At 49.6% G+C, this 25,440-nt stretch overlaps 7 protein-coding genes across 7 annotated transcripts; 3 read left to right on the forward strand and 4 right to left on the reverse strand.

Moving 5' to 3' along the window:
• Positions 1-40: 40 nt before the first annotated feature.
• Positions 41-1,366, reverse strand: N7517_000248 (wax synthase family protein; the record flags this gene model as incomplete). The annotated part of the gene is made up of 2 exons (XM_056717978.1): positions 41-551; positions 615-1,366. 2 exons carry the CDS (start codon positions 1,364-1,366, stop codon positions 41-43), a joined length of 1,263 nt encoding a protein of 420 aa, XP_056582113.1.
• A 1,793-nt stretch (positions 1,367-3,159) lies between these two features.
• N7517_000249 (uncharacterized protein) lies at positions 3,160-4,002 on the forward strand (the record flags this gene model as incomplete). The annotated part of the gene is made up of 1 exon (XM_056717979.1): positions 3,160-4,002. One exon carries the CDS (start codon positions 3,160-3,162, stop codon positions 4,000-4,002), a length of 843 nt encoding a protein of 280 aa, XP_056582114.1.
• A 502-nt stretch (positions 4,003-4,504) lies between these two features.
• N7517_000250 (putative membrane-tethered transcription factor (SPT23)) lies at positions 4,505-8,877 on the reverse strand (the record flags this gene model as incomplete). Its single annotated transcript, XM_056717980.1, has 3 exons — positions 4,505-4,636; positions 4,706-8,134; positions 8,188-8,877. The coding sequence occupies 3 exons, from the start codon at positions 8,875-8,877 to the stop codon at positions 4,505-4,507; spliced, it is 4,251 nt and encodes a 1,416-aa protein (XP_056582115.1).
• A 2,391-nt stretch (positions 8,878-11,268) lies between these two features.
• N7517_000251 (AA9 family lytic polysaccharide monooxygenase) lies at positions 11,269-12,630 on the forward strand (the record flags this gene model as incomplete). Its single annotated transcript, XM_056717981.1, has 1 exon — positions 11,269-12,630. The coding sequence occupies one exon, from the start codon at positions 11,269-11,271 to the stop codon at positions 12,628-12,630; it is 1,362 nt and encodes a 453-aa protein (XP_056582116.1).
• Positions 12,631-13,958: 1,328 nt separating this feature from the next.
• Positions 13,959-14,477, forward strand: N7517_000252 (uncharacterized protein; the record flags this gene model as incomplete). The annotated part of the gene is made up of 1 exon (XM_056717982.1): positions 13,959-14,477. The coding sequence occupies one exon, from the start codon at positions 13,959-13,961 to the stop codon at positions 14,475-14,477; it is 519 nt and encodes a 172-aa protein (XP_056582117.1).
• Positions 14,478-14,669: 192 nt separating this feature from the next.
• N7517_000253 (putative RNA binding protein Ligatin/Tma64) lies at positions 14,670-16,757 on the reverse strand (the record flags this gene model as incomplete). The annotated part of the gene is made up of 3 exons (XM_056717983.1): positions 14,670-15,754; positions 15,831-16,665; positions 16,737-16,757. The coding sequence occupies 3 exons, from the start codon at positions 16,755-16,757 to the stop codon at positions 14,670-14,672; spliced, it is 1,941 nt and encodes a 646-aa protein (XP_056582118.1).
• Positions 16,758-17,993: 1,236 nt separating this feature from the next.
• N7517_000254 (polyketide synthase) lies at positions 17,994-25,293 on the reverse strand (the record flags this gene model as incomplete). Its single annotated transcript, XM_056717984.1, has 5 exons — positions 17,994-18,866; positions 18,921-19,067; positions 19,127-19,294; positions 19,362-24,717; positions 24,773-25,293. 5 exons carry the CDS (start codon positions 25,291-25,293, stop codon positions 17,994-17,996), a joined length of 7,065 nt encoding a protein of 2,354 aa, XP_056582119.1.
• Positions 25,294-25,440: the final 147 nt, after the last annotated feature.

The raw sequence follows: 25,440 nt of genomic DNA on the forward strand, positions 1-25,440 counted from the left end.
CCAGTATGGCAGCATGGCCCCGGATCTATAGCGAATGACCTCACACCTCAACCTCAAACACCTTTGCTAGCACAGCACCACCAACTAGGACAATTCCTGCCTCTAGAGGCAGTCCAATTTGACCTGCCACAGAAAAAGGAACCAGGGTCTGATTTTGCGGCCTCACCATCTGTGGGTAGAAGTACCCAGTTGAGGTGACACCCAGCCATGCCATAGACCACGTTAGGCCGAGAGCCCTTTGCCACAGCGGTTTAGGGGCTGTCTTGATTGTGCCATTAGACTTTGAAAAATATTTCCAAAGCGCTTTGATTCCATCTTCGATCATGAGGCCTAGAGGGGCCGTGAGGAAAAATAACATGGCGCCGGATTCCTTTGCGGGGATTCCCTGCACAATATCGAGGACGAGATGCAACCCGCCCGAGCAGAAGAAAACAACAAAAACGTTCATATACCGCTGTAGCAAAGATCTTGGCCTTAGGCCAAATAGGTCTTGAGTGATGAAGGCACTGACAGAGGTCAGGGGATTTTGTAGCAATTGGTGCCAGAATTTCCTACGAAATGGATGTTAGTGTAAGACTCTATCTCTCCAAATAATGTGCTGTGAGCGAGCTTACCCCCAGAAGCCCCGTACTGTATCTGCATCCAGTGCTCTTCCGTACAAGGGAGGGCAATTTGCAGGCGAGTCCAGTCCAAGTCCCACGACAATGACCGAAAAGGCACGATGGTGGAAGTCGATGAGAATTCGGCTCACCACAAATCCAGCCATGAGGTTTGAGATGATGCGTTCAATCCATTGTTCAGTTGATATGTCCCATTGAGGTACTGGCGGCAACATCCCATTTCTCTCTTGCTCCAAAGCTTGTTGCAACGCAAGTGTAGCAAAGACATCCAGAGCTAGATATTGCCAAACAACAATGGCTATTTGACGAACCAAAAAGGGACCCCGAGGAGGCGTGTTCATATCACGTCGTTTATAATATGCTGGCTGTGGTGGGGCATTCTTTATTTGCCAGGAAGTGTTGATCCCACGAGGGTCAGTGAAGAGCCGAGTCGCGGCATATATTCGAGCCACAAAGCTCTGGCTACTTCCAGCAGGCAAATCATTACTATCTTTAGGGTTGATGAGTAACAGGTTTAGGCATTGGAAGATGATGGTCACGAATAGACGAGCGCATTCACACCATACAAATCCCGGACCCAGCGCTGTAGCCACTGGTATAGCGCGATATACAATCAAGATAGAGCATGAGATCGACAGATACCGAAGAACAGATTGCTTTGTTGTTGAGATTAGGAGAGTCGCGGGTATGAGGCAATGGGCAGCATAGAGAGAGAGAATTTGCACAATGTTGGAAGAGGCTGACATGGCCCGCCTATCCCCAAACAAAAGGGGGAAACAGTGGACCTTTTGACGGGATGTTGATGTTGCGAGATGTGATTTTTTTTCTCCAAAGCGACGATCATTTCTTATTTTTCGTGCATTAGATCAGCCAATTATAATTGAGTCCCGGGTGGCATAGATCGTCCGCTGTATATGCATACTAACTTACTAAGGCCATTTCCTAGTTATATGCAAGTCTAGAAGTTAATGATAGGGGTCTAATACAAATATAGACTTTTCTAATAAGAATAATATAGTCCTCGTGATCATGAAAGATAACATAGATTCATCACCAACAACTTTCAAGATATATAGATCTACTATATTTACTACATTTACTACTACATATATAAACTATGGGCTGGCCAGGTCTGTAGCCCGGCTTAGGACATATCACCCAGATAGCTAATATTCTGCGCGTGCCCAGGAACCCTATTATAAAGATACAATATGATAAATCCAAAGGATTTATCATTCCCAAGACCGATATATAAGTAGCGCACAACAACACCGCGGAGGACAATAATTCGCGTTAACCTCGGGGTCTACTTATTAGATAGATAAGTTCCAATCGGTTTCAATACACCTAGCTTAGCTTTTCTTCCAATTTTTGGCGGCTAGGAAGTTTAATGTTATTAGAAAGTAGAAGAGCGACTCCGAAGATATAGAATATAATCTCCGAATGAGGACTTGGACTACCTTTATATCTTTTATCTATAATATACGCGCCGAGGGCATCAATTTGTGATGAATAACTATGAGTGACTGACTCTTATAAGGGTGCTAAACATAACCTGACTAGTTGATGCTCCAACACGAGTACGATTCCTCAGAAGACCACGCAAAATCGTGCCCTTTTCGCCATCACCTCGAGTTATATACACCACATTGGACGGGTATAACGAATTACTCTCTAAGGTTTAGTCTTGACCCTTCGAGTTTAGCGCTTTTAGTTCTGCGTTCCCCTCTGTAGCTCTATAAAGTCGTCTTCACCGCAACAATCTTTCGCTATCGTTTCGCCAATTACTCCTGCTTTCTTACCATCTGATTCCAGTGCGCACCCTGCCAGTGAGGCATTTTTTTCATTAATTGAGCTCGCTGAGTCCCCACCGTCCCTTGATCGCCGACAGGAACCGATCAGTTCTATGTAGTTTTTCGAGTACTCTACGCTACCTTCCCCCCTGGTGCTCACAATGAGTTACTTTTAACTTTGGTCTGCTATAATCATGACTCGGCCTGAATGAATTATCAATCAGCGAGCTAATTATTAAGTACGTACCCAAATATAGGTATTTAGCGAGCCTTTAAATCTGCCTTAGGGGCACAGTATGAAGGCAGAACGTTGGAACTTTAATAGATAGCATCCAATTTATTTCGTACCAGGGAGAACCTAGTGAGACTGACCAGGCAATATTCGTTCTTGCTTGATGATTATATATCTTCATAATGCCATGTTAAGGCATTATAGTATCTCCAAGTGAAGAAGCCCCTACATAACTCCCAATAATAAACTTGGAAGCTTTTCTGACAAGCTATAGTGTGGTCCACGCGATCATAAAAGATAATGTACTTTTCAAAATCTACGTATGATAGATCCGCTGTATTTGACACAACTTGTCATTATGAGAACATACCTATATACGTTGGAACACTAGCGTTCCACGACGATCACATGTATTTATACATATATATCTCTCTCATTAAACCATTCTACCGTTCTACCATTCTACCATTATTAGCATCCTAGTTCCTGGATACCTTTTATATCAAAAACCGAAATGGCAGAACCAGAAACACCAAAAAGCTACCTCGATATTGGGGGTAGCTTCCTCAAAGACTTACCACGTTCAATCAAAAGATATCCATACGAAGGAGAGTGTTCCTTCCTCCGGATCTTCAATCTAGAACTTGATCACCGCGAATCTTCAGGACATGAGAGAAACGACTTCTTCCTGTTCCATATGAATCGTGAAACGATTGAAACCCTATTCAATTCAGACAACGAACCAACCACCCTTACACGTAACTGTTCCTCTTTTGATCTCGATGAGCAACTTGTCCTAATCAAAATGCCTTCTTTCGAACATTCGTCTGCAAGCGGAGCCGTGGATGACGCAATTACGGCAACTATCTCACCAATGGGGCTATTTGGCCGCCTACACAAATACTCTCACGCGACTATCCAAGCGACAACGAGAGGAAAGCAACCTGACCATGGCTGGGGCCCTAAAAGGCCACCGCCTGGTTATCCGAGGAGGCCATCGGTTGTTCTAGAGGTTGCGTGGTCTGAATCAGAATCAATATTGAATTCTGATATTCGATTCTGGTTAAACCCGACCGACGGAAATGCTAGGATTTGTCTAACTCTAAGAGTAGACAGACACGAACCAGCAATCCGTATTGAGAAGTGGACACCCCAGAATGGAAGAGTCCATTGCTCCCAGATTATCCGGGTCACTAAAGTGTTAGGTCAGATATGTGTCACAAACCACCCTCTCATCATACCATTCGAAGATTTATTCCTTCGTCCACCATCTATACCTGCTGAGAGAGATATCGAAATCTCACAACAAGCCTTACAAGGAATTGCAGACACAATCTGGGATTTTCAGGAGTTCTAAGCCCCTTCCTCGGCATCGATTTATCGAGCTCCACCCTGGATCGCAATGCCTGCATAAGCTGTCCCTCCACAGATCCTTGATTGTAGTCTAGTACATGCGTGATATCATTACAGTGGCTAAAGAGAGACAAACGAAGACAACCTATGTTCAAAGAATTCTAATTGAATGTAATCTACCAGAATGAGTAACACAATGCATATGCAAATCAGGGATGTAGGTATAACACTGCATACCCGAGTGGCGGATATCCGACGGCCGGCCCTCTACGATAGAGTCATAAAATTCAAGTTGGAAAATTACATAGATGCAAGGGCAGTTATACTCAATCATGCAGATTCTATATAGATAGTCATACCGCGTCATTATGGACACAAATAAGGAAAAGACAAAAACTCGACAGTTAGTCCGTCGTATAATGGGGAAGGTTCACTCGCTCAGGAACAACGCCATAGAAATATATGAGAGAAAAAAAAAACAAAAGAAAAAACAAAAATAAAATGCCCTAAATGCCCATTTCCACAGCCGGCTGTGTATAGCGAGCTTTCACAAATTCAAAGCTGTCCGTGACGCCTTGCCAAATCCCGGGAACGTAGTTTCGACCCCAGGCACAAATAACGAGAATAAGAAGAGGAATCTGTAGAAACGGTGTTAGCTGTGTACTAAACAGGAGAAAGGAAGCCAGTGGACATGTTTGCTTGCTTACCCAGATGAAGTATAGGTTTCGGTCGCTGCCTAGACCCTTCATTCGTCGAGCCTGTTGCTCTCGGAGATGCTTTTGCTGCTCGCGCGAGATGACATTGCGCCCGATTGTGATATCTTTGATATCGTCCTTCTCAACTTGAGCGCGGGATGCTGATGCTGACGCTGAAGCCGAGGCCGAGGCCGAAGCCGAAGCGGCGGCGGCAGCACTGCTCTGAGCTTCGAAGTGTTGATCGATGGCTGCCTCTGTTGCGGCACGGAGCAGACTGGACTTCTTCATGTCGGACTCATCGGTGGCATCGGGGTGCGGGAACAACTCATCATATGAAGGTGGTTGGTTGGGATTGGGCGCGGAGGTGCCCTTCAGGTAATCCCACCAGCCATCCCGAGCAGCAGGTCGGTGAGGGACAAGGTTGGTTATACGGCGCATCATTCCTTGCCCTTGGTAGTCTTGGAGGGCGGGCATCGCAGGTATCGCGGGCATCGCGGGCATCGGAGGCATCGGAGGAAGTGCCGGGAGATTGGGGAAGGCATTAGCCACGCTCTGCTGGAATTGGTTGATTTGAAGAGCCAGCTGGTCACGCCACGCGACAAGAGGTGCTGGCGGAGCAAAGCCCTGAGCATCTCCGGGTGCGATGGTTTGTTCGTTATTGTCCATAATTTGGGGACCAATATCTTGGTGCATACTAGACCGACGAGAAGAGCCGAATTGAAGAGGCTCTGAGTCAGAATCATCAGTAGTTTCCTCCTCATCGTCCAGATCCTCAGAGTCATCAACATCATGACCAAGAGAGCCAGATGCGGAAGACGCTTCCCACATCGAGCTGAGCGAGGCCGAGCTGCTTTGCCGGCGGCGCGACGTGAGGGATCCAACGCTGCGCGACCGGTAGTGGCGAGACGGAAGCAATGCGGCTTGGTGCGCGGGGAGCGTTGTCGCTAGGTCAGCGGCAGTGAATCCTCGTACGCTACGAGTGTTAGGATTAGCGCCCGTCAGACGCAGGCGGTGGACAATGTGAGCATGGCCATTAAGTGCGGCCAGATGCATTGGCGCATTGCCCGTGTTGTCTTGCACATCGGGGTTTGCACCTCGAGCCAAAAGGCCCGCAACAAATCTGGTCAGTCCCAACGACGCCGCAAAGTGAAGAAGACTCTGGCCAGTGGCGCTGCGAGAGTTATACCGTGCTGACCGGGGACTATCGTCCAAGTCGATGAATTCCAAGTAGGTTAGCATCTTGGAGTCGAGATCGCCAAGTTTGCCTTGGTTTTCAAGACCCGGTACTTGGCGTTGCTGACCCCCAGAGGAGTTACCGTTACTTTGCATGTCTGCCTGCATGTTAAAGAACGCGTTTGGATCGCTTCCCATGATTTGTTGCGCTGTGTGGAATGCATCCGCTTGGCTGCCCAGTTTCTGACCAAGAATGTTCAGTGCCAAGCGATACATTTGAAGTTCACGATCATCCACATAGCGGAAGAACAGCTGCTGTTTGGGCATGATGGGCTGAGGCTGCTGGACTTGCCCGAAAGTTGGGTGCTCATGTTTGAATACCACAGAGACCAATCCCGGCTGAAGAGCAGGAGGGGTCAGGCAGTTGAGGCACTTGTCACCCCAGAATGTAGTGGTAGTAGCCAAGGTGTCACCGAAAACAACCTCCATGCCAGGATAAAACCCGCTTCCCAATAATGTAACCTCAGTACCACCTGTGATGGAGCCCTCAGCAGGTACCAACTTGTGGATCACTGATGGCAACCGATTGGGGGTATTGTTGAGGGGAGGCCAAACCTGGCTTGAGGAACTCCCACCAAGTCCCATGGGAATATTTGAGTCATGGAAGCCATTGCGATTCGAGCCACCTGGTGTCCCTGGACGACTGGGATGGGTGGAATTGGGTGTTGATGCCACTGCTCCCCCGGCCAGGGTATCCAGACTTTGTCGCTGGGCAGGAGTCGGGTTGAAGAATGGATTGTTGTCATTGTTCTGGTTGGGAGTTGGCGGGCCATTTCCATATTGAGACATAGAGGATGGGTTTACGAATGGTCGTTCAGTTGGTGAAGCGAATCCACGAGCAGCCGCAAGTTGCGCAGCATTGCTCATAGCCGCTGCAGATGACTGAGGTGTTTCAAGTCTAGTCATCGTCAGTTCCGATGGAAGCCTTCCGGAACTGCTGTGTTTGCGTCGTTTGCTCTGTGGCCCTTGGAAATCAGATGGGGATGCTCCTCGAGACAGGCTCCTGGACGTCTGGGGCAGATTCCCTCCATTTGTTGAGCCCGGAGCCGCAAATGAACTGGGAGTAAGCTGATATTGAGAGTTGAACCTTTGTTGAAGACCCTGCAGATCAGTTGGCGACTGAGGCGCACCGAAAGAATTTTGCCCGTTCTCGGGGTTTTGGCCCGAGGGAAACACTCCAACTCCCGGTACTTGTGTCCCATCCGCGAGGGATGGCGAAGGGCCAGTTGGCGCAGGCGCGGATGGAGCTTGCGTCTTGTGGTCGTCGGTTATCATTATCGAATTTGTGATTGCCTGCGCGACCACGTTGTCCAAGTGATCCTTCACAGTGAATATAACCTGGAACCCGAGCTTCTCATTCTGGTGTCGGCAATAGCAAGCAATTCGCATCGGCAGTTCCACTTGCATTGATCCTGGCGGGACCGATAATCTATCACCGTAGCCACCGCTGGCGTTCTTTGCTGGTTCAGTCCATTCCTTGATCTCGCTGGTGTTAAAAACGATGACACGCTTCTCTTCATCCTTTTGAAACAATTCATCTTCCTCGGGCTTCCTTTGCTTCTTCCGTGACGCACGTTTCCGTTCTCGCTGTATACACCCGCTGCAGATTTTCACATCACCCCCGTCCAACGGACGTTCGTCATCCGAAGTTGCTTGGTAGTGATCGCCCCTTGTCCGTGCAAATGCCCGCTTGATCTTTTCTCTATCTTGCATGGCGCTCGTGCATACCAGGCTTGTAAATAATTGAAGGGTGTCGCGGGTAGGTTCGGTTGCAGGAGGGGCAAGAAATTTGAGTTTTGAGATGGTGTGCGAGGGAAGACGGAGTTTCTTGACGCCGGTAGGTAATGGGGAGAGGGTCAATCGGATTGGAATTTGAGTCTCAACGCGGGATTTGAGGGAAGTTGGATGCACAGTAAGAACAGGTTGTAGAGAGTGCGCATTCATTTGAGGTTGGGCCGGGGAGGAAGCGAAGTTGACAGGGAATTGGTATGATGCGGGTGAGCCGAAGTTCATGGAGGGTGATAGCGAGGCGTGAAGAGGTGATTGGCGATTCATGTTGATACCTCCGAAGCTTTCTTCTAGAAGTGACGAAGGCGAGTGCCCGCCCCATTGCGGAGCCACCCTATCCATATCTTGGGGCATTGCAGTCGAGTATGGCGATTGGCCATTAAGTCCGAAAGCGAAGAACGGAGACCCGGGAGCATGAACCTATGAGCTGTTAGCATTGCGCGGAAAACAAGGATGCTATTTGAAAGACTGACCGAAGGCACAGCATCGACCGACGCCAGCACAGCATGATTGCTCGAAGGACTCCAGAGCTGGGATTTTGAGCGCTTCTGGGGTCTCGGGAGTGACCCATTGTCCGTTTTCAATGGACTAGGGCTACTCGCTGCACTTTCAAAATCAAAGGCTGCGTCCATCGCTTTGTTGCTGACCTCCAGATCCGGGTCCATGGAGAAACCACCATCCATAGGAAAAGAAGGATCAATATTGAACGGCGATTCCTCCTTGACTGACGATAATTCCGGGCGCATCCAGTCCTCCGACGGGTAACTAGTAGAGGCCAAGGGATTGTCACTATGCGCTGCGGAGTTTGTCGAAGCGACCGACGTTTGTCGCAGGTGATTCCGTGGCGATTCGGAGGAAGAACTGCGACCCGAATCATCTGGCGATTCGGCTGGCGAGTCTGCGGCAAGAGTCGGCACCTGCCTCAGGGGGTTTTGGTCTTGGTATGGCTTCGAAGGCCCCGATGCGCCATTCGGACGGGAAGTTGTGGCTCGAGCGAATAGGTCGTCAAAGTCCCCCCCAGCGTTTTCAGTTGACATCTCGAGTTTTGTGGGGTCCAAAAAGTCCATGTCGGCGTTACGGAAGGTGGACTCCATGTCGTCGTCCATGATGATAGGATCCAGAGCGGAAAATGAGGGCGAAAAGGGTGCCTGCGCTGATCCCATGCTTCATTCGTTTTGTGAATCGTAGTCGATTTGAACTGTCAACCGCCACCTTCACAACAATTATGTTGAATCGCGTGTTGAAAGGGATTCTCGGAGACGGTAGGGATCCAGAGAGTATGACAATCAAGTCTTATCACGTTTTAAAACCAGGGCCAGTCTCCGATACCATGGCCCTGAGAAAGGTGAGATTGAAGGGGAAAGTCACTGCCTTGTCGGGTAATCTGGAAAGGGGAGCGGGAAAAGTGTGACCAAATTAGGTCGGCAGAACCTCAACAATTGCAAATCAACAACTTTTTCACTGCTATATTGTGGTGACAAGATATAAAGTAATTGATGTTAAATTTATTTTTGATTGGAAAATGATGATCCGTTTTTCTTTTCAGATATGGTTATGTCTAGAACCACCCAGGTATAACTTTTTGTTCAAAATAGACACCTCAGGCCCCACAAGGCGGTGGCCAATACGGTACACACCATACACGCTCATCCTTTCCCGTATCTTCCATTTGATTTGCTGTTGATCCTGCTTCTCCCGTCTGACAAGTCCGAGTCTTATGAGATCTGTTCGGTCATTAGGAGACTCTGTATGACACATCTTCGTCTCGCTTTTATGACTCTCTGCCTATTTAGAGAGAACATTCGGATTGATCCCCGGGACTACCTGCAACGATCAAGTCCGTACATGCATAACAAGGATAACACAGAGGCCTGTGCCAAGCGCACACAGACGCTTTGGGTCATCATGCCTCGCAAAGGCAGAGATTGTGGCACCCCGGCTAGCGGCTGTGTCCTACCCTTGCTATGCTGGAGTAACACTCCCTTGATGGTGTGCAGGCCTGGTTATCAGTTGTGGGTGTGCTGCTTACTGCGATATCATATCAACACCTTCAGGCAGGTGGCACTATGATACACTTGCAGGTTGTGATCGTCCGACTCGCCCTGGCAAGGGACCTCGCGCAATGCTCTGCTGTAAACTCTCAACATGACTTACAATTGATATCAGAGTCTTCGTAGATAGTGGATAGTCTGTTTTCTTTGGGTGTGCTCCGTACACCGTGGAATTGGTTTGACTGTCCATGGAAATTTTATCAAAGATAGCACGGGGCGAATGGCCCTGATGGCCCTGCATATATGGAGGTCTAGTTCCTGGGCAATCACGGCTGAGACTGGCTAGATCCGAGCTAGACTCTCATCGAATCTTCCAGGTAATCAACAGACGTCATTGAATTAGTTCAATAACATGTTCCAATAAGGTGAAGTCAAAAGTCCTAATATAATTAAATTGATGCGTGTCAGAAGCGTCTAAGGTTGTGGCTTGACAGATTTCACGATTTGCTTCTACGGATTAGTTTTGGCGCCTTTGCAATTTAGGCAATTTAAAGTGCAATTTAGTCCAGCGCTGAATATGGACCGCTCGAGACTTGAGCCTTAGACTCCTATCCAGCTGTCATGCAGTCGGATATGATGCCGGTGGAGTATGTTTCAGAATAATTCTCTAAGCGCAGAGGCTTCCCCTGGCGTTTGGGGGAAACAGTCAAACGGTCTATATGATTGTTCAAATGAAGCCAGTTGGATTGAAAAGAAATAGCCGTTGAAGTTGGAGGAACTTATGGCCATATACTCCGTACCTGTTTCAAAGTACCTGGAACACTTTACGGAGTCGACTAGAGACGATCGACCTGTCAGAATGACACTGTGGGGTAACAAAATAACAAACTTGAATTCTCCGACCCCTGAAGGCATCGGATTTCGACGAGATTTCCCCGAAAGCAAACCCTTTTAGCGGAGTTATCATTTTTTTTAAGGGGTGAAACTTGAATTGTCACAGACAACCGCCGAGGATCGACAGCCACCAACTAGAGCTATGCCACAGAGTCAAACGCCCCTCTTTGATGCTCCTTCGTGATCCTGATGGAGCATAGCTTAATTAGGTTTGTTCACTAGTGTAGCCTTGGGAACAAACGGGCGCTTTGAAAAACCACATGCTTCATTTATCTGTCACCTCCTAGATGGAGGTGTCTCGGTCGCTCACAATTCTCCACCTATGGGCGCACTCACAGACTAGTGGAATCCTTATCCCATGCCGGAAACACCTTGAACTTGGTGATGTCCTCTGTGATGAAGATTTCTTGGCAGAGCGGTGCTTCTGTTGGAAAGGAGCTACGATGCCGAGGACCTGCATATATAAGGCCCTGGCATCCAGGGCCACTTGATATTTCTCATCCATCCTTTGCATTCCATTCTTTTCAAGGTCTAGTACCATTCATTCTCTTTTTTGGGTTTGACTTCATTGACTGAAGTCCCCTTTTCATTCTTTTTCACTCATCTTTTGATACTACGATCCTTCGATCCTACGCTGTGCGTTTTTATCTTTCTCAAAACTTCTTCAAGATGTCTGTGTCAAAGATTGCGGGTCTCCTGCTTAGCTCGGCCGCCATGGTCGCTGGTCACGGTTACGTGTCGGGTGCTGTTGTTGATGGCACCTACCACGGTGGCTTCATCGTCGATACCTACAACTATCAGGCCGAGGTTCCCGAGAACTTCGGATGGGCTGAGACTGCCACCGATCTTGGCTTCGTCGATGCCACTGGCTACTCCGGTCCCGACATTATTTGCCACAAGGATGCCACCCCTGGTGCCATCTCCGCAGAGGTCAAGGCCGGTGGCTCTGTCGAGCTGCAGTGGACTGAGTGGCCCGAGAGCCACCACGGCCCGGTCATCACCTACATGGCTAACTGCAATGGCGACTGCTCCAAGGTCGACAAGGCCACTCTCGAGTTCTTCAAGATCGACGAGGCCGGCCTGGTTGACGGCAGCAGCGCCCCCGGTAAATGGGCATCTGACGATCTCATTGCCGCTAACAACAGCCGCACTGTGTCTATCCCCAGTGCCATCGCCTCCGGCAACTACGTTCTTCGTCACGAGATCATTGCCCTGCACTCCGCTGGCGAGACCAACGGTGCCCAAAACTACCCCCAGTGTCTCAACCTGAAGGTCACCGGCGGCGGCAGCGACTCTCCTAAGGGCGTCCTCGGCACAGAGCTCTACAAGGCTGCCGACCCCGGCATTCTGGTCAACATCTACACCGCCATGGACTCCTACAAGATCCCCGGTCCCGCTCTGTACACTGGCGCCTCCTCCGGTTCCTCGACCACTGCTGCCGCCCCCACCACCACCGCCGCTGCCACTACTACCGCGCCTACTACCGCGGCCTCAACCGTGAGTGCCCCTGTCCAGAGCTCCTCTTCGTTCTCGCACCCGCACTTCACTCGCCGTCCCACCCGCAGCCCCTCCGGCACCCCTACCCCCTCATCCGCTCCTTCATCTGCCCCCACCTCTGTTGTCTCAACCTCCACCGAGGCTCCTGTCGTGACCGAGATTGCCACTACCACTGTTGCTGCTTCTTCTGCTTCTCAGGTTACTGACGAGCCTGCCACACAGACTCCCAGCAGCCCCTCCGACGTCACCGTCACCGTGAGCGCCCCCGGTCAATCTGCCCAGAGCTCCGTCCCCGCTGCCGGTGGTGACGCCTCCGAGCCTAGCTCCACTTCCACTGCTACTGCTACCGCTGCTCCTACCGCTGCACCCACCGTCCCCGCCGGCTCCGGCTCCGGCTCTTCTTCCGAGGGCCCCAGCGACTTCGCCGCATACCTCAGCTCCCTGAGCGCCGAGAAACTCCTCGAGGTCATCCGTTCGACCATGAAGTGGCTTGTCTCTGACAAGAAGGTGCACGCCCGTGCCCTGTCTTACTAAATGCTCGCTCTGAGCGTTAGATTTATAGCTGTGGATCACTTTACATCTAACTCTATATATCTTCTTATTGAACGTCTTTGAAACCTGGATCTGGTATCCTGTCTTTTTGCCGATTGTTCGATTGGGATGTTTGTAACAAAACCGTGTTACGGATTTCTTTTATATTCTTTTTCCTCCTTGCATTTTGCACCTAGGAGACGATAGGCCTGCTTCGGTCTTTTTTCTACTTTACCTTCATGAATGGAATTGCTAGGCTGCTCAATACTACTATCTCGTAGATAAAAAGCTATGAGATGTCCACTTCATTTGCTCCCCTGTAGACAACCCCTCAGTTCAATAGAGGAGGATGGAATCGGGGCAAACACTGGAATTCGTCGGTTGAAAGTGACCGAATGCAAGCAAAATCGAAATACATTTCTGCAATACAACATGATACACATTGTATGCAGAGAAAGGCATGAGCGCTATCGAAGTGCATCCGCAGAGGTGCTAAAATTCTTGGCAAGTCGGCGAATTAGGGCTATCCTCGAAACCCCCGACTCTTATGCCAATTTACTGAGAACAAGAATAGGCGGCCACTCATGCGGTATTGTCATGCATTTTTTTGGTAATCTTTTTCGATGTCAGATATTTCTCTCCCTTCGTAGTTTTATAGCTAGAGAGGTGGAAAGGCGGTAAAGGGGATAAGCCTTACAGCTAGCGATCTGATAGATGGGCTGGGCTGGTCCCCACATCCCAAGCGGCAAAGTATATAACTAGACTGTCTCATCAGAAGAGCTAGACACAAAGAATCTCCCATTGGGGGAGAAAGCCAGCGTTTTACGGCCATTTACCAGGGCTTCAGATTCGTAAATGTCACCTGTATCGATATTGCGAACGGCAGGATCTCCATATTCATCAATCCTTGCCAGACATTGCTCGCGGGGCAATCATTGGCATATCAAATTCGACCATTAACATCTTGTTGCAAATTGCAGCACAACAAACGGATCTTCTAGATAATAACGAGCCTAATCATAGACCCGCCAGTGCTAGATATCTTCAACCTAGAGTGTGCCAGTTTAGCAGAGAATCCTACCCTTAAAATCCCTCAGGGATAGTAATCTCAGGTAGTACAGACGTTATATACCAATGAAGCCCTGGAGTACAAAACAGCGTGGGGGCACGTGGATATCACGAACTCATGCGCTGTATAAGTTCTCGTATCATTCTTTGATCTCCGTCCACCTGGTATGCGATCAATTCCATCTGTAGCAAAAGAAATCCACAACTTCCAAGCCATTCGAGACTCTCATCGAGAAATCTACCTACACCCAAAGGAATCCACGATGTCAACACCGGAGGATAACGATACCAATAGAGCCGAAAGCAATGAAACCTCCAACCCAGGACCAAGCACTGAGCCCCCCATCTCCGGCATACGCGCGTCCACACAGCACCATGCAGACAATACAGGTCGCGCAGATCCTACACGGCGGACAGAGATCTACACTGGTAACCCCAACCCCAGCCACGCGAGTCGTCTTACAGACGAGGAGCAGCAGAGGCTAGATGCACTTGCGGCAGACTCCAACGGCGGAGCGATCTTTGTTACATATGATCTGGTGCACAGAATAGATACGCTCATGGCGGATGGGACCCGTCGTACGGATGAGGCTTTGATGCAGTATTTGTTTCAAGATGATACCTGGGAGGCTGTTGATCCTGGTAATATCAATGATACGGGAACACGGGGGCCAGATATGAACGGGAATGGCAATGGGAGGCAAGACGAGTGCGAATTCAAATTGCCGAATGGGACGGAGGGGAGCCATGAAGAGGAATTGAGGCAACAGAGGGGTGGTTAATCATGATGGGTCGAAGGATTTTGGATGGTTTTATGGCGATGGGATGAGGAATGTGTATATGGGAAGGTGGTTTAATTCATCTCATCATGTTTCTTCATTTATAGTATGCTGCAGGTGATTGATTTATCATTTGTACAGGAAAAGCGCTCTCTATCTAGTGGTGAGAATAAGAAATGATCTTATGCGTGGCGATCATTTCTTCTTCTTGGTCTTATCCACAACCTCGATCATCTGTGGCTTCAATCCACGACGAACAAGGGCTGTCTCAACGGCCTTTCGCTGGTCGCCTTGAACCAAAACTTCCATAATTCCCTTGGGGGCACCAGTAGCCTGCGTGACACTAGTGCTACCGGCACACTTCTTCTGAAGCTCCTGTGCCAAGAGACTAGGAATAATGCCGAAGACCTCCAGAGTCATGACTTTGGTAACGGTCTTGTTACCTGTCCGTTTCTCGAGGGTGATAGTAACCTTCGGTGCAGTGCCTGCTTTTGGCTTGACGTCTGCAATAGTTTGACCGGTTTTCAAAATGACATGGTATGGCGAGAGCAGCGTCTTATCATCCATGAGTCGTTTAAAAAGACCATCGCGAGTGACCTTGCCGCGTGCAAGTGTCCCTTTGTCTTCGGTTGACGATGAAGTGAAGACGGAGTTCGCGAGGAATGGGTTGAGGGTTATGATGCGCCGGTTCTCTTTCGAGATGATCGGCGGATTTTGGGATTCAAGATATTGATCCAAATGACTGGATACATCTGAGTATTTGTAGAAGTTATTTGTGTCGCTGGCAGGGAGGGCAGGGAAAATGTTTGGCACGAGCTTTCCTGATGGCCGATATAGACTTTGCACAGTGATCGTCTGGCCCACCGACGGGTCGGAGCCATCCGTTCCTGCCGACTTTTTGCCCTCAGGCGCGGCCGCCTTGGTGTTCTCCAGGGCACGTGGCGAAGGCAGTCTGTACGGTACAAATCGCTGTACTCGATGATCCTCAAAGTCCACATCCAAAATGACGGTCTCTTGACCATTACGTTCCTTGGTTTTGACAAGCTTCGATTTGTCTAGATGTTTCATGAACTTTTTGACGTTCTTCCAACTGGTTTTCTTGATGTTGTAATGCTGAGCCTGTTGGGGGTTGTACACAGGAAGATAAGGAGCAGTGAAGTTGGCTATCAATGCGGAAGCTGTGATTGGCAGTGGAAGGCCATGGTCGGTCGCTGAGGGATTATCCTGCTTGAGCTTGTAGAGGGCGTAGACAAAGGCACTAACAAACGCTTCATCGATTTCTATTATTTGTTAGTATTTGGTTGGTTTCATCTCAAAATACAGCTGCTGGCTGATAAGGGGGGGTTGGTGGCTCACCCTCTGTTGTTGGTGCCTCATCTTCGGCTACGGGTTCTTCTGCCGCAGCTGGGTCATTGCTTGGTGTGTCAATGTCCCCCGATGCGGTTGTAGCCGCTTCATTCTCGATTTTCAGCTCCTCGATTTGTTCCTCAAGGCCCTCAGTTTCATCCTCGTCCCAGCCCTCTAAGTACTCTGGAGCCGGGCGACCTGGCAGTGAGGCAGAGCTCCACGCCCAAAGTTCATCGCCCTCCCAATGCAACCCACGGACCGCATGGCCCTTCGTGCCTTGCACCTCTCCCAGTGCCGAAACATCGATCTCACAAATGCCTACAAAACGTGGCACTGTGTGGCTGTCTACACTTGCGACCGCGACAACGGCGCCCTTGACCGCCCTTTCGGGGAAGGGGGGCTCATTCGCAAGGCCCGGTGTCATTAAGTCAGCTCCACCATGGAGCTTCCCCATCACGAACTCCGGGGTGTAGAGTAAGGGAACTATGTTCGGGTTGTGCCATAGTGTATAGACAGTTGGGTATAGTTGTTTGTCGGCCCCCGGGCCGTGTTCTAGCTTGAACCACAGCACCCGCTCATCGCCGTCGGGATGTGTGCCAACATACACGATGCCTTGGAGCTCGCGAAGGTCTGGACCAGCGGTGGTTGTGAAACGAGCAGTCTGGGTGTTATCGGGCAGGAGGGCATTTCGGATCGATGTAAGGCTCAAGGCGGGGGCGGATGCTGTGCTGGGCGTAGAGTCTGCTTTGGTGGGGTTTGAGGAGACGGGGATCTGATAGTCCTTGATAATTTGATCAGCGATCTTCCTACGATCGGAAGACCGTAGTGGAGACAGATTTTTGATCTATTGTATATTAGCATAGAGTTCTTTGCAGAGCACCTAGCAAAGCTTGGAGGGGTAGTGGGGTCATTTACCGTTGGCTTTTTTTTGAACATGATTGTGAGCTCAAATCTAGAAATCAATAGCGCTGAGTATAGTTGGATCCAAGGCTAACTGAAGAGCTGGGGAGGGAGAATATATTAAAGAGTCAAGAGGTGACGTGCGAACAAAGAATCTCCCAGAGGTCTCCACATGACCCAAAGAGGAAAATAACTCAAAGGTTTCTTAACACTTATTATATACTATACTATACGCCTGTGGCTCAAATTTAAAAGAAGCCTGGTTTCCAGGAATTCGGCATGGCTCTTAGTCCCCGGGTCTCGTTTGAGACTGCTTGCAAAACTTCGGCGATGGAAGCCCTGCGTTCACGCAATTTATTTTACTTTTACCAAAGGAGCTACAAGGAGCTGATGATGCAAGAATTTTGCTACCACGGTGAGATCTGGACTCTGCCTCGCAGGTCAGTGGAGATGTCGAATTGAAGTCCTGAGAAGGATGAATTTGATGTTCCACTCCTTGTACATCACCACGTAGTTCTATCGGTCACCCCATCAGCTATGCTGTCGGGTTATATGAAGAATGTTTGCTTTATCTTGACCATAGACATATGGGTCTTTTTTTATCAATGCCCAATGAATGCACTCTATCATTATTTCGCTCTCTTGTTCCATATCTTTATAGTAGATATGTTAAAGTTAGGTTGTCTCATAGCTAATGATTGTAGTTTAATCATAGTTTAATCATATTACACATTCTGGCCTGAACTTTTATATAAGGCGGTTTGGCCGAGTGGTCTAAGGCGATTGACTAGAAATCAATTCTCTTCGGAGGCGCATGTTCGAATCATGCAGCCGTCGTTACAATATCGTTTTTATTTTTATTTCTGCCAAATTGACGGGAACCGACTGATAACGTATCCGAAGTGACGTCAAGCTAGAAAGTACATACCTGCGTAGGTAGGTATGTAGTTAGAGTCAAGATTAGAACGTGAATTCAATTTAGATCAAGTTCGAGGCATTCATCTAGCATCTAAATCATTGCTGTAGCTAGCATAAGCATCTGAGAAAGCTATGATTAGATGTCAATCCTATAGTAGAGTGTATAAACATTGGGGTTAATAGAGCGCAATGCAATCCGTATTGATCTATCCCTAGAGAAGAGTTTCAGGGAATTTAGTTCAAATATAAGCGATTAAAGCAAGAAGAAGGCATCTATACCCATCTGTATCAATGATAGCAGAACAAAACAACTCACAAACACGCGAAAAAAACCAAGTCAGCGAGCTATAACCCTTAGGAGGACACAGAAAGCAGGCCAAGTTTAACAGCGATGGCTGTAGCTAACGCTTTGATGCTCATCTTGGGTGCCAAAAGCTCCTGGGACGCGATATCCAGACTGTATTGCTTGAAAAGCCAATTTCGCAGCTCTGCTCCAATCATGCTGTCAATACCGTAGTTCGCAACCGAGCTGGCATCGTACTCAAAACTTTCCAATGACACGAGCAGCATTCCAGCGAGTTTCTTCATAACATGTTGCCCGATTGTATGTAGCATGGCGTCAGGTCCCTCTTCCTTTAGAATCTTCATAATATCCCCGTCACCAGAATTGCTTGATGGAGAACCTTGACCCATTGACTCAACTGTATGGCGGATACCTTGGAATCGTGCATCGTTATACCAGTCAGCATCGGCCGACCCAGAAGCAGTGAGAGCGACTTTCAACCGGGCAGGCTCCATGCCTAGAACTATCTGAGCATCGCCAAGAACGTGCAGGCTGTCGATTTGGAGGACTGGCTGCGCCATCGAAACTTCAAAGCCGCGCAGCATCTCGCGTTCGTCAATACCATACATTGCTTTGCGTGTCAAGGAAGCTTCAAGACTCTGATCCTCCGAAACCACCCCCACATCAAGGATCATTGGAAGAATAAGTGAGACACCCGGAAGACCAAGCTGGTTGCGGTGCCACGCGAGGCCATCCAAATAGCTATTACCAGCACAGTAGTTGACTTGACCGGGATTCCCGATAGTGGCGGAGATAGAACTTGTCATGACAAAGAAGTCCAGTGCGTGTCCCTGCAGCACCTCGTGCAAGGTACGGGCGCCGTCCATTTTGGGAACCAGGGCAGCTTTGAACCTATCATATGACATGCCGTTGTATATCCCATCCTGAGTTTTGTGTCAAAACGAATTAAATGATAGTAAAGGGATCTGGCAGCTTACCTGTAGTACCATCGCGGCATGTACTACCCCGCGAATAGGCCGTTGGGATGTGACTTGAACCACAGCCTCTGTGACGCCTTTGACATCCGAAGCATCAGTGCGGAAGACCCGCACCCGAGCCCCCGCTACTTGGAGAGACTTCACAAGCTACTAAATGTCAGCTTTATGAACAGAACGCTAATGCAAGTAATATCGTGGAAACGTACTGATTTGGCTTCGGCCTTATCATCACCCGATCGAGACAGGAAAACAAAATCCCTTGCTCCCCGTTCCATCATCCATGGCGTGAGACTTCGGCCAAGGCCACCAAGACAGCCGACCAAAAGGTAGGCAGCGTCGGGTATAAATTGGAGCTTTCTCTCAGTAGGATAAGTCTGGTATCAAAGCCTATTAGTAATAAATTTCATCAACCACAATATCGGAAAGAACTGAATAATATACCTGGACTGCAAGATCGTTGTAGTTGAATTGGATAACATTAGATCCAGTCGACCAGTCTGCAGCGTTAGCAATGCTTTTACCAAGCGATGTGATCTTGTGCTCCAAGGCGCCTTCGAACAGGAAGTCAGTTTCTTCTTCAAGCAAGTGAAGAGCACGTTTGACCAGAGACCCCAAGAGTGGACCCTTATTTTTGTAAAGGGTCTCAATACCTGTTGACTGGAAAGAGGCACTGTGCTGGAAAGGAATGAAATCAAGTGCTTCGTCCACAACAGCACCGTTGAAAACAAATCGGCCCAGCGCTGGGATGGATCGCCATGCGTCCCGACTAAGGGTGTCCCATTTATGGCTGACAATAGATACGGACGCGGCTTGCTTGGAGGAAGTTTGAAAAATCTCACGCACTTGATCCACATCGGCAACTTTGAGTTGGAGTTCAGCGCTAAATCCTGGCGCCGAGGAAATCAATGCCCATTGCTCTTCATCAGCACAGAAGATGGTGAGTTGAAATCCGAAAGATTTCTGCAGCCGAATGGCCGCTTGAACAAACGAATAAGGCGCCGGAAGAAGAATCAGATGGTCTGCCTGGCCTACGACCTGGGCAGCTCCCAGAACAACATTGATAGCGGACACAAAACCCGGGAGAATAGCGACTGTATTTGCAGCACTGAGATTGGAGCTTCTTTGGTGGTGAATGCCAATAGTCATCAACGTAGTCTTCACAAGAGTGCTGAGTGGACCGGAGGTATATGCGATGCCAGTCGATCCAATTAGTGAGCTATCCACCGCAGCTCCAACCCGGATAATAGTACCTGCAACTAGCCGCGGTTCGACCGACACGATTCTCAAATCGCGTTCGAAAAATTGTGCTTGCTGAACCTGAAGCTCAAGTTCATGCGCGGCAATATCAACACGTTTAGTGGCATGGAAGACAAGGTCTCCCGCCACCGGCTTAGCCACGAGCAATTGATTTTGAGGAAGGGGTGTGTGCTGAATCTCTTCATCTCCTGGACCGGACCAGATATCGTTCAGGTGGCCATTGGGTGTCACCCGCGGGATGTGAAGGATGCCATCATGGAGCCATAACTCGGTGTCCTCTCGCGAATCTTTGGTCGGAATTCGGCCTAGCAGGCCAGCAAGTGTTTCGGCAATCATTTCTAGACCTTGATTCTGATCCACATCAAGAAGAACAATTCTGGCATTCGCTTGCTCGGATCGAATGGCGCGAAGGAAACCCTGGGACGATGTTCCCTCAACGCACTGGCCTTCATTGACGCCAGTGGTCAACCAGATAGTTGGAACCCCAGACTGAAGAATCTGCTTCAGGGAATCCCAGGTCTGTTCCGTCAAAGTTGACAGCAGTCTGCCATCCACATCGTGGATAAGGAATACTTCGTTCGGCTGAGGGTTTAATTCAGCCACCTCTGACAGAGCCCACTGTTGCACTCTTATCCCTGCCCTTGAGTCCAACTGCTGCCCCAACGAGGCGGACAGATACTGATGGCTATCATCCCGATAGAAGGTCACCACCCCAGGTGTTTGCAATGCTGTCCAATTGGTAAGCTCAAATCTCTCTTCAAGTTTATGCGAAAAGACCAGAGAGACACTAGGGAACGGGAAGAGCAGTTGAGGGGTTGAAAATCTGGTAGTTGAAAGCTGCTCAACAAAGTCCAGGGCGGAAGAAGGAGGTACCAATGCCAGCAAGCTGCCGCTTTGTGCCAGCAAGGGGCTCACGGCAGCCAATAGCTGGGCACCCTCGAAACCGCTGTGTAGTCCCGCAATCACAAGATCTGCAGGGGCAAGGTTAAGATTACTCCACTCTCCAGACGAGTCCACTGTCACCTTGGATATATGAAGCAGAGATTGCCCTACCGTGAGGTCGTCCAGATACTCATTTGATTGATCGAGTATAGTTACAGCAGTGAATAGGTTGATCTGCGAGCATACTGCCTCCAGTAATTTCTCACTAGGCCGACCTAGGACAATCATATGAGCCAGAGAGGCGCGATGTTCCATTAGTTCAACCACTGCAGCCGCCGAGTCGGCATCTGACTGCACAGACGGGTAGGCAGCTACCGCCTGACCTGTGTCCAGTGTGGAGAAGTCAGGTTTCCAAACAGACTGCATGTAAGGAGAATGCTCCACTGTGCCGTCTACCTGCGGAACTGCAGCCTCATAAGAGACACAGCGGAGTTTATGGATATCAAGAACTAGCTGACCCGAAGCAGTAAAGAGCTTTGTATTGAAGTCGAAGTAGCGGCCGCGAACCTCCTGGTCGGACCAGGCCACAGCCTGGCCAGTATGTCCAATGTCTTTTTCGTCTGGGAACCAGAGGAATAACTCCTCGATCTCAATTGGTACAACACCGTGAGACATCTCCTGATGCAAGCCCTTGTTAATTGAAATGATGACGAGCTGCAGACAACCATCGACGGTAGACGGATGCAGGACGTATCGGGATTCGCCGGTAATTAGTCCGCTCTCTGTGTTGATTTGTACTTGAGCGGCAGCACGGTGGTCGTGGCCGTTACTTCGAATGTTGCTCAATAGTTGGAAGCTCGGGCCGTATTCGAAGCCGACATGGTGGAAGGCATCATACCAGCGTTTCCCCGGCGCCTGATGCCAGATTTTTGATGTGGATATTTGGACGGGGTGCTGAGATATTTGGACGGGGTGCTGATGCTGTCTCGGAGTAGCCGCAGAGCTTCCTATCGTCGATACTCGCCCCTCACAGTGCAGCGTCCATGCACCATCACGAATGGATTCAACGGCAAATTCATACCAACTACTTGTGGGGGTGTTCTCGCTCTTGCTTTCTGTAATTGCTGAGAGCCGGACTTGAATCTCAATTCCGTCATCAGTATCTGGGATCACCAAGGCAACTTTGATGCCCACATCACGGAACGTAATGCCGGGTATGGAGAGCTCTTTGCTTTCGCACACTTGGCGCAGAGCCTCAGCTGCTACGGACACATAGCCGGCAGCGGGGAAAATATCGGCGCTTCCCAGCTTATGGTCTACCAACCAGGGAATATCTCGGTGCCGAAGGACATTGCGCCACACGCACGAGCGATCCGACATGCCTGCAACTCGACTACCGAGTAGGTCATGACGCGGATGCGTCATCTTGCGGATCTCTTGGCTTGGGCGAGGCTCGGCCCAAAAGGTGTTATCGTAGTTCCATTGGTAGGGAGGTAGATCCACTAGTGTTCGGGGGCGGCGAAGATTTAGATTGGCATCCATTGCATTGACATGGTGAAGGTCAAGGGGATAGTCCTGAGCCCACAGGAACCCGGCAGTCTGAAGAAGTTGGACAGCACAGTCCTTTCCTCGAACCAAGGTGGGCAAGTAGTTGAACCGTGCCATTTCCTGTACGGCCTTGTGAATCTGCTTAAATGGTCCACTGAGGGCAGTGTGTGGACCAATCTCAATCATGCTGATGCTCTCATCCCCATTCAAGACACCTGGAATGGCGGCAACGGCTGTGCTAAAGCGCACACGCCCACGAAGGTTGGTACTCCAGTACGACTCGGGGACCGTGTTTGCAGTAAATTCTTGGCCGGTGACTGACGAGACCCAAGCCACCCGAGGCAAGAGTGGCTTCGTATCTACTATCTTGATGGCATCTGCAAGTAGCGCATCATATACACGCGAAACAAGGTCCATCTGAGGGGAATGATAGGCCTTGTCTGTTTTTAGCTCTCGTGCAAAAACCCCATCTGCATCCAGTTTGGATTTGACTTCCTGGATAGCTTTCAACAAGCCACTGAGGGTTATGCTGACAGGACTGTTCTCACATGCGATGACAATCCCTTCTTCAAGGTATGGCAGTACCTCTTCTGGCCCGAGACCGACGGCCAGCATGCCGCCGGTAGAAGCATACTGGGCCACAGTCAATCCGCGCAGATAGGCCGCAATGATGGCGACAGGAGCAGAGATGCGCCCGGCAGCATACGCTGCAGCAATCTCACCCGAGGAGTGGCCTACAGTCACTTTGGGTGCGATATTCCACTCAGCAAAGAGGTCCACTATAGCAATCTGCACAGCAGTGCACACTGGCTGAGAAAATTCTGCCTCGGCCACACGGCTAGCCTCAATAGGAGCCAACAAAACATCCTCAAGTGTCCAAGCAGGTGTAGGCTGGAGGGTCTGAAGGACTTTATCTAGGCGTCTGATGGTTTGTCGGAACGAAGGAAAAGCTCGGGTTGCTCTAAAGCCCATGCCTGCCCATTGGGCCCCCTGTCCTGTGAACAGAAAGCCAACGCTGGGTGTCGCCTTTGGAGCAACCCCATAGTTGAATTGAGTGGGATCAAATGCATCCACGAGGTCGGCCTCGGAAACTACTGTGAAAGCGCGTTGGGTGAGCTTTGTGCGATGATGAAGCAGCGTGTAAGCCACGTCTGCTAAGTAGTAGCGATCAGCGACCTGGGCATGTGCCACGATGTTCCGCGTTAGAGTCGTTTTCTCGTGAGCCGAGAAGCCAAGAAGGAAAGGCCGAGAAGTTGAGTGGTCATATGAAGCCTCACACTTGGCTTTACCATGCTGCTGGTAGTTGGGAAAAAGTGAATCAATGCTCTCCACAATGACATGGCCATTGGTGCCGCCATAACCGAAGGAAGATACACTAGCACGCCGCTCAGAGAATTCTGCAGGCCACGGAATGGTGTTGGTGTTGACCTTGATATTCCACTCATCCTCCTTGATTGCTGGGTTGAGTGTCTTTAGCCCACAAACGCCCGGAATGACCGCAGCCTCTGTCATCATAGCCGCCTTCATCACGGAAAAGATGCCACTAGCGGCCTCGCTATGGCCAATGTTTGCCTTAATGGCTCCAATAAGAAGAGGCTTTTCTAGACTGCGGGTATCATTCATGGCCATCGAGGCAGCATGACTTTCAATGGGATCACCCACTGGTGTACCTGTTCCGTGACATTCGAAATATGCGGTACGATCGGGGTTTAGACGCGCCTTTTCATAAGCAGAGCGCACGACACGCTCTTGACCACATTTGCTTGGGTGAGTGATACCCATTCCAGGCACTTTGCCGTTTGTGTTTACAGCAGAGGAGCGAATTACGCCTCGAATAACATCTCCGTCGCGAATGGCGTCGGACAGTCGCTTCAAATAGAGAGCACCAGCGCCTTCCGCACGACCATAACCATCAGCCGAGGCATCAAAAGTGTGGCAAGTCGAGGTCGGTGACAGGATTCCCAGCTTTGCAGTGTTCATGTGCTGATCGACTGTCATAATCAAGTTTACTCCTCCCACAACAGCGGCACTGCAGTCTCTTCCACGGAGTGTGTGGCAGGCGTTATGAACGGCATAGATGGACGAGGAACATGCAGTATTGATTGTAAAGCTGGTAAGGATGGTTAGATCTTTCATTCCCCAAGTAAAGGTAACAGCAGACTTACCTTGGTCCTTGCAGATTGAAAACATTTCCAATGCGAGCACTGATGAGGCCTGTATCCACACCCGTGGCAGCATAGTTGTGGCGAAAGTCTGGCTCGCGGGTCGACATCTGCTGGTAATCACTAGTGAAACTGCCAACGAAGACAGCAGTGTTGCTGCCCGAAACTTGATCCAATGTCAAACCAGCCGACTCGAAGCACTCATAGACGACTTCGAGAATCTTACGCTGTTGAGGGTCCAACCACATAGCCTCAATAGGCGTCATATTAAAAAAGCTGGGATCGAAGCTCTCAATTGGTTTGTTCAAGAAGTAACCTCCGGGAACATTGAAGCTCCCAGGGCGCTCAAGGTTTGAGTGCAGGTAGGCGTCAATGTTGAACCGCGATGCTGGGACTCGTGGGGTTTGGACTGATCCTTTCCGAATGAGTAGATCCCATAAGGAGGATGAACTATCAAGCCCCCCGGGCAGGCGGCAAGCCATGCTGCTAGAAATTGTGCTATATAGATTTAAGGTTGAAGCCATCTTTTTATACACCTCGTATATGACTCTTTGGAATTTTACAACATGACTGTTGATGACTGTAAGCCTCCGGCCTAACGTGCGCTATGATGTGCTGCGAGATATGAAGGCTCGGCGCTGGGGCCTCTCTTCCTACGGCTTCCAAGTTCA

The sequence above is a fragment of the Penicillium concentricum genome (genome assembly GCF_028827145.1).
Source record: "Penicillium concentricum strain IBT 3081 chromosome Unknown utg000001l_segment0_segment0, whole genome shotgun sequence".
Taxonomy (NCBI): Eukaryota; Fungi; Ascomycota; class Eurotiomycetes; order Eurotiales; family Aspergillaceae; genus Penicillium; species Penicillium concentricum.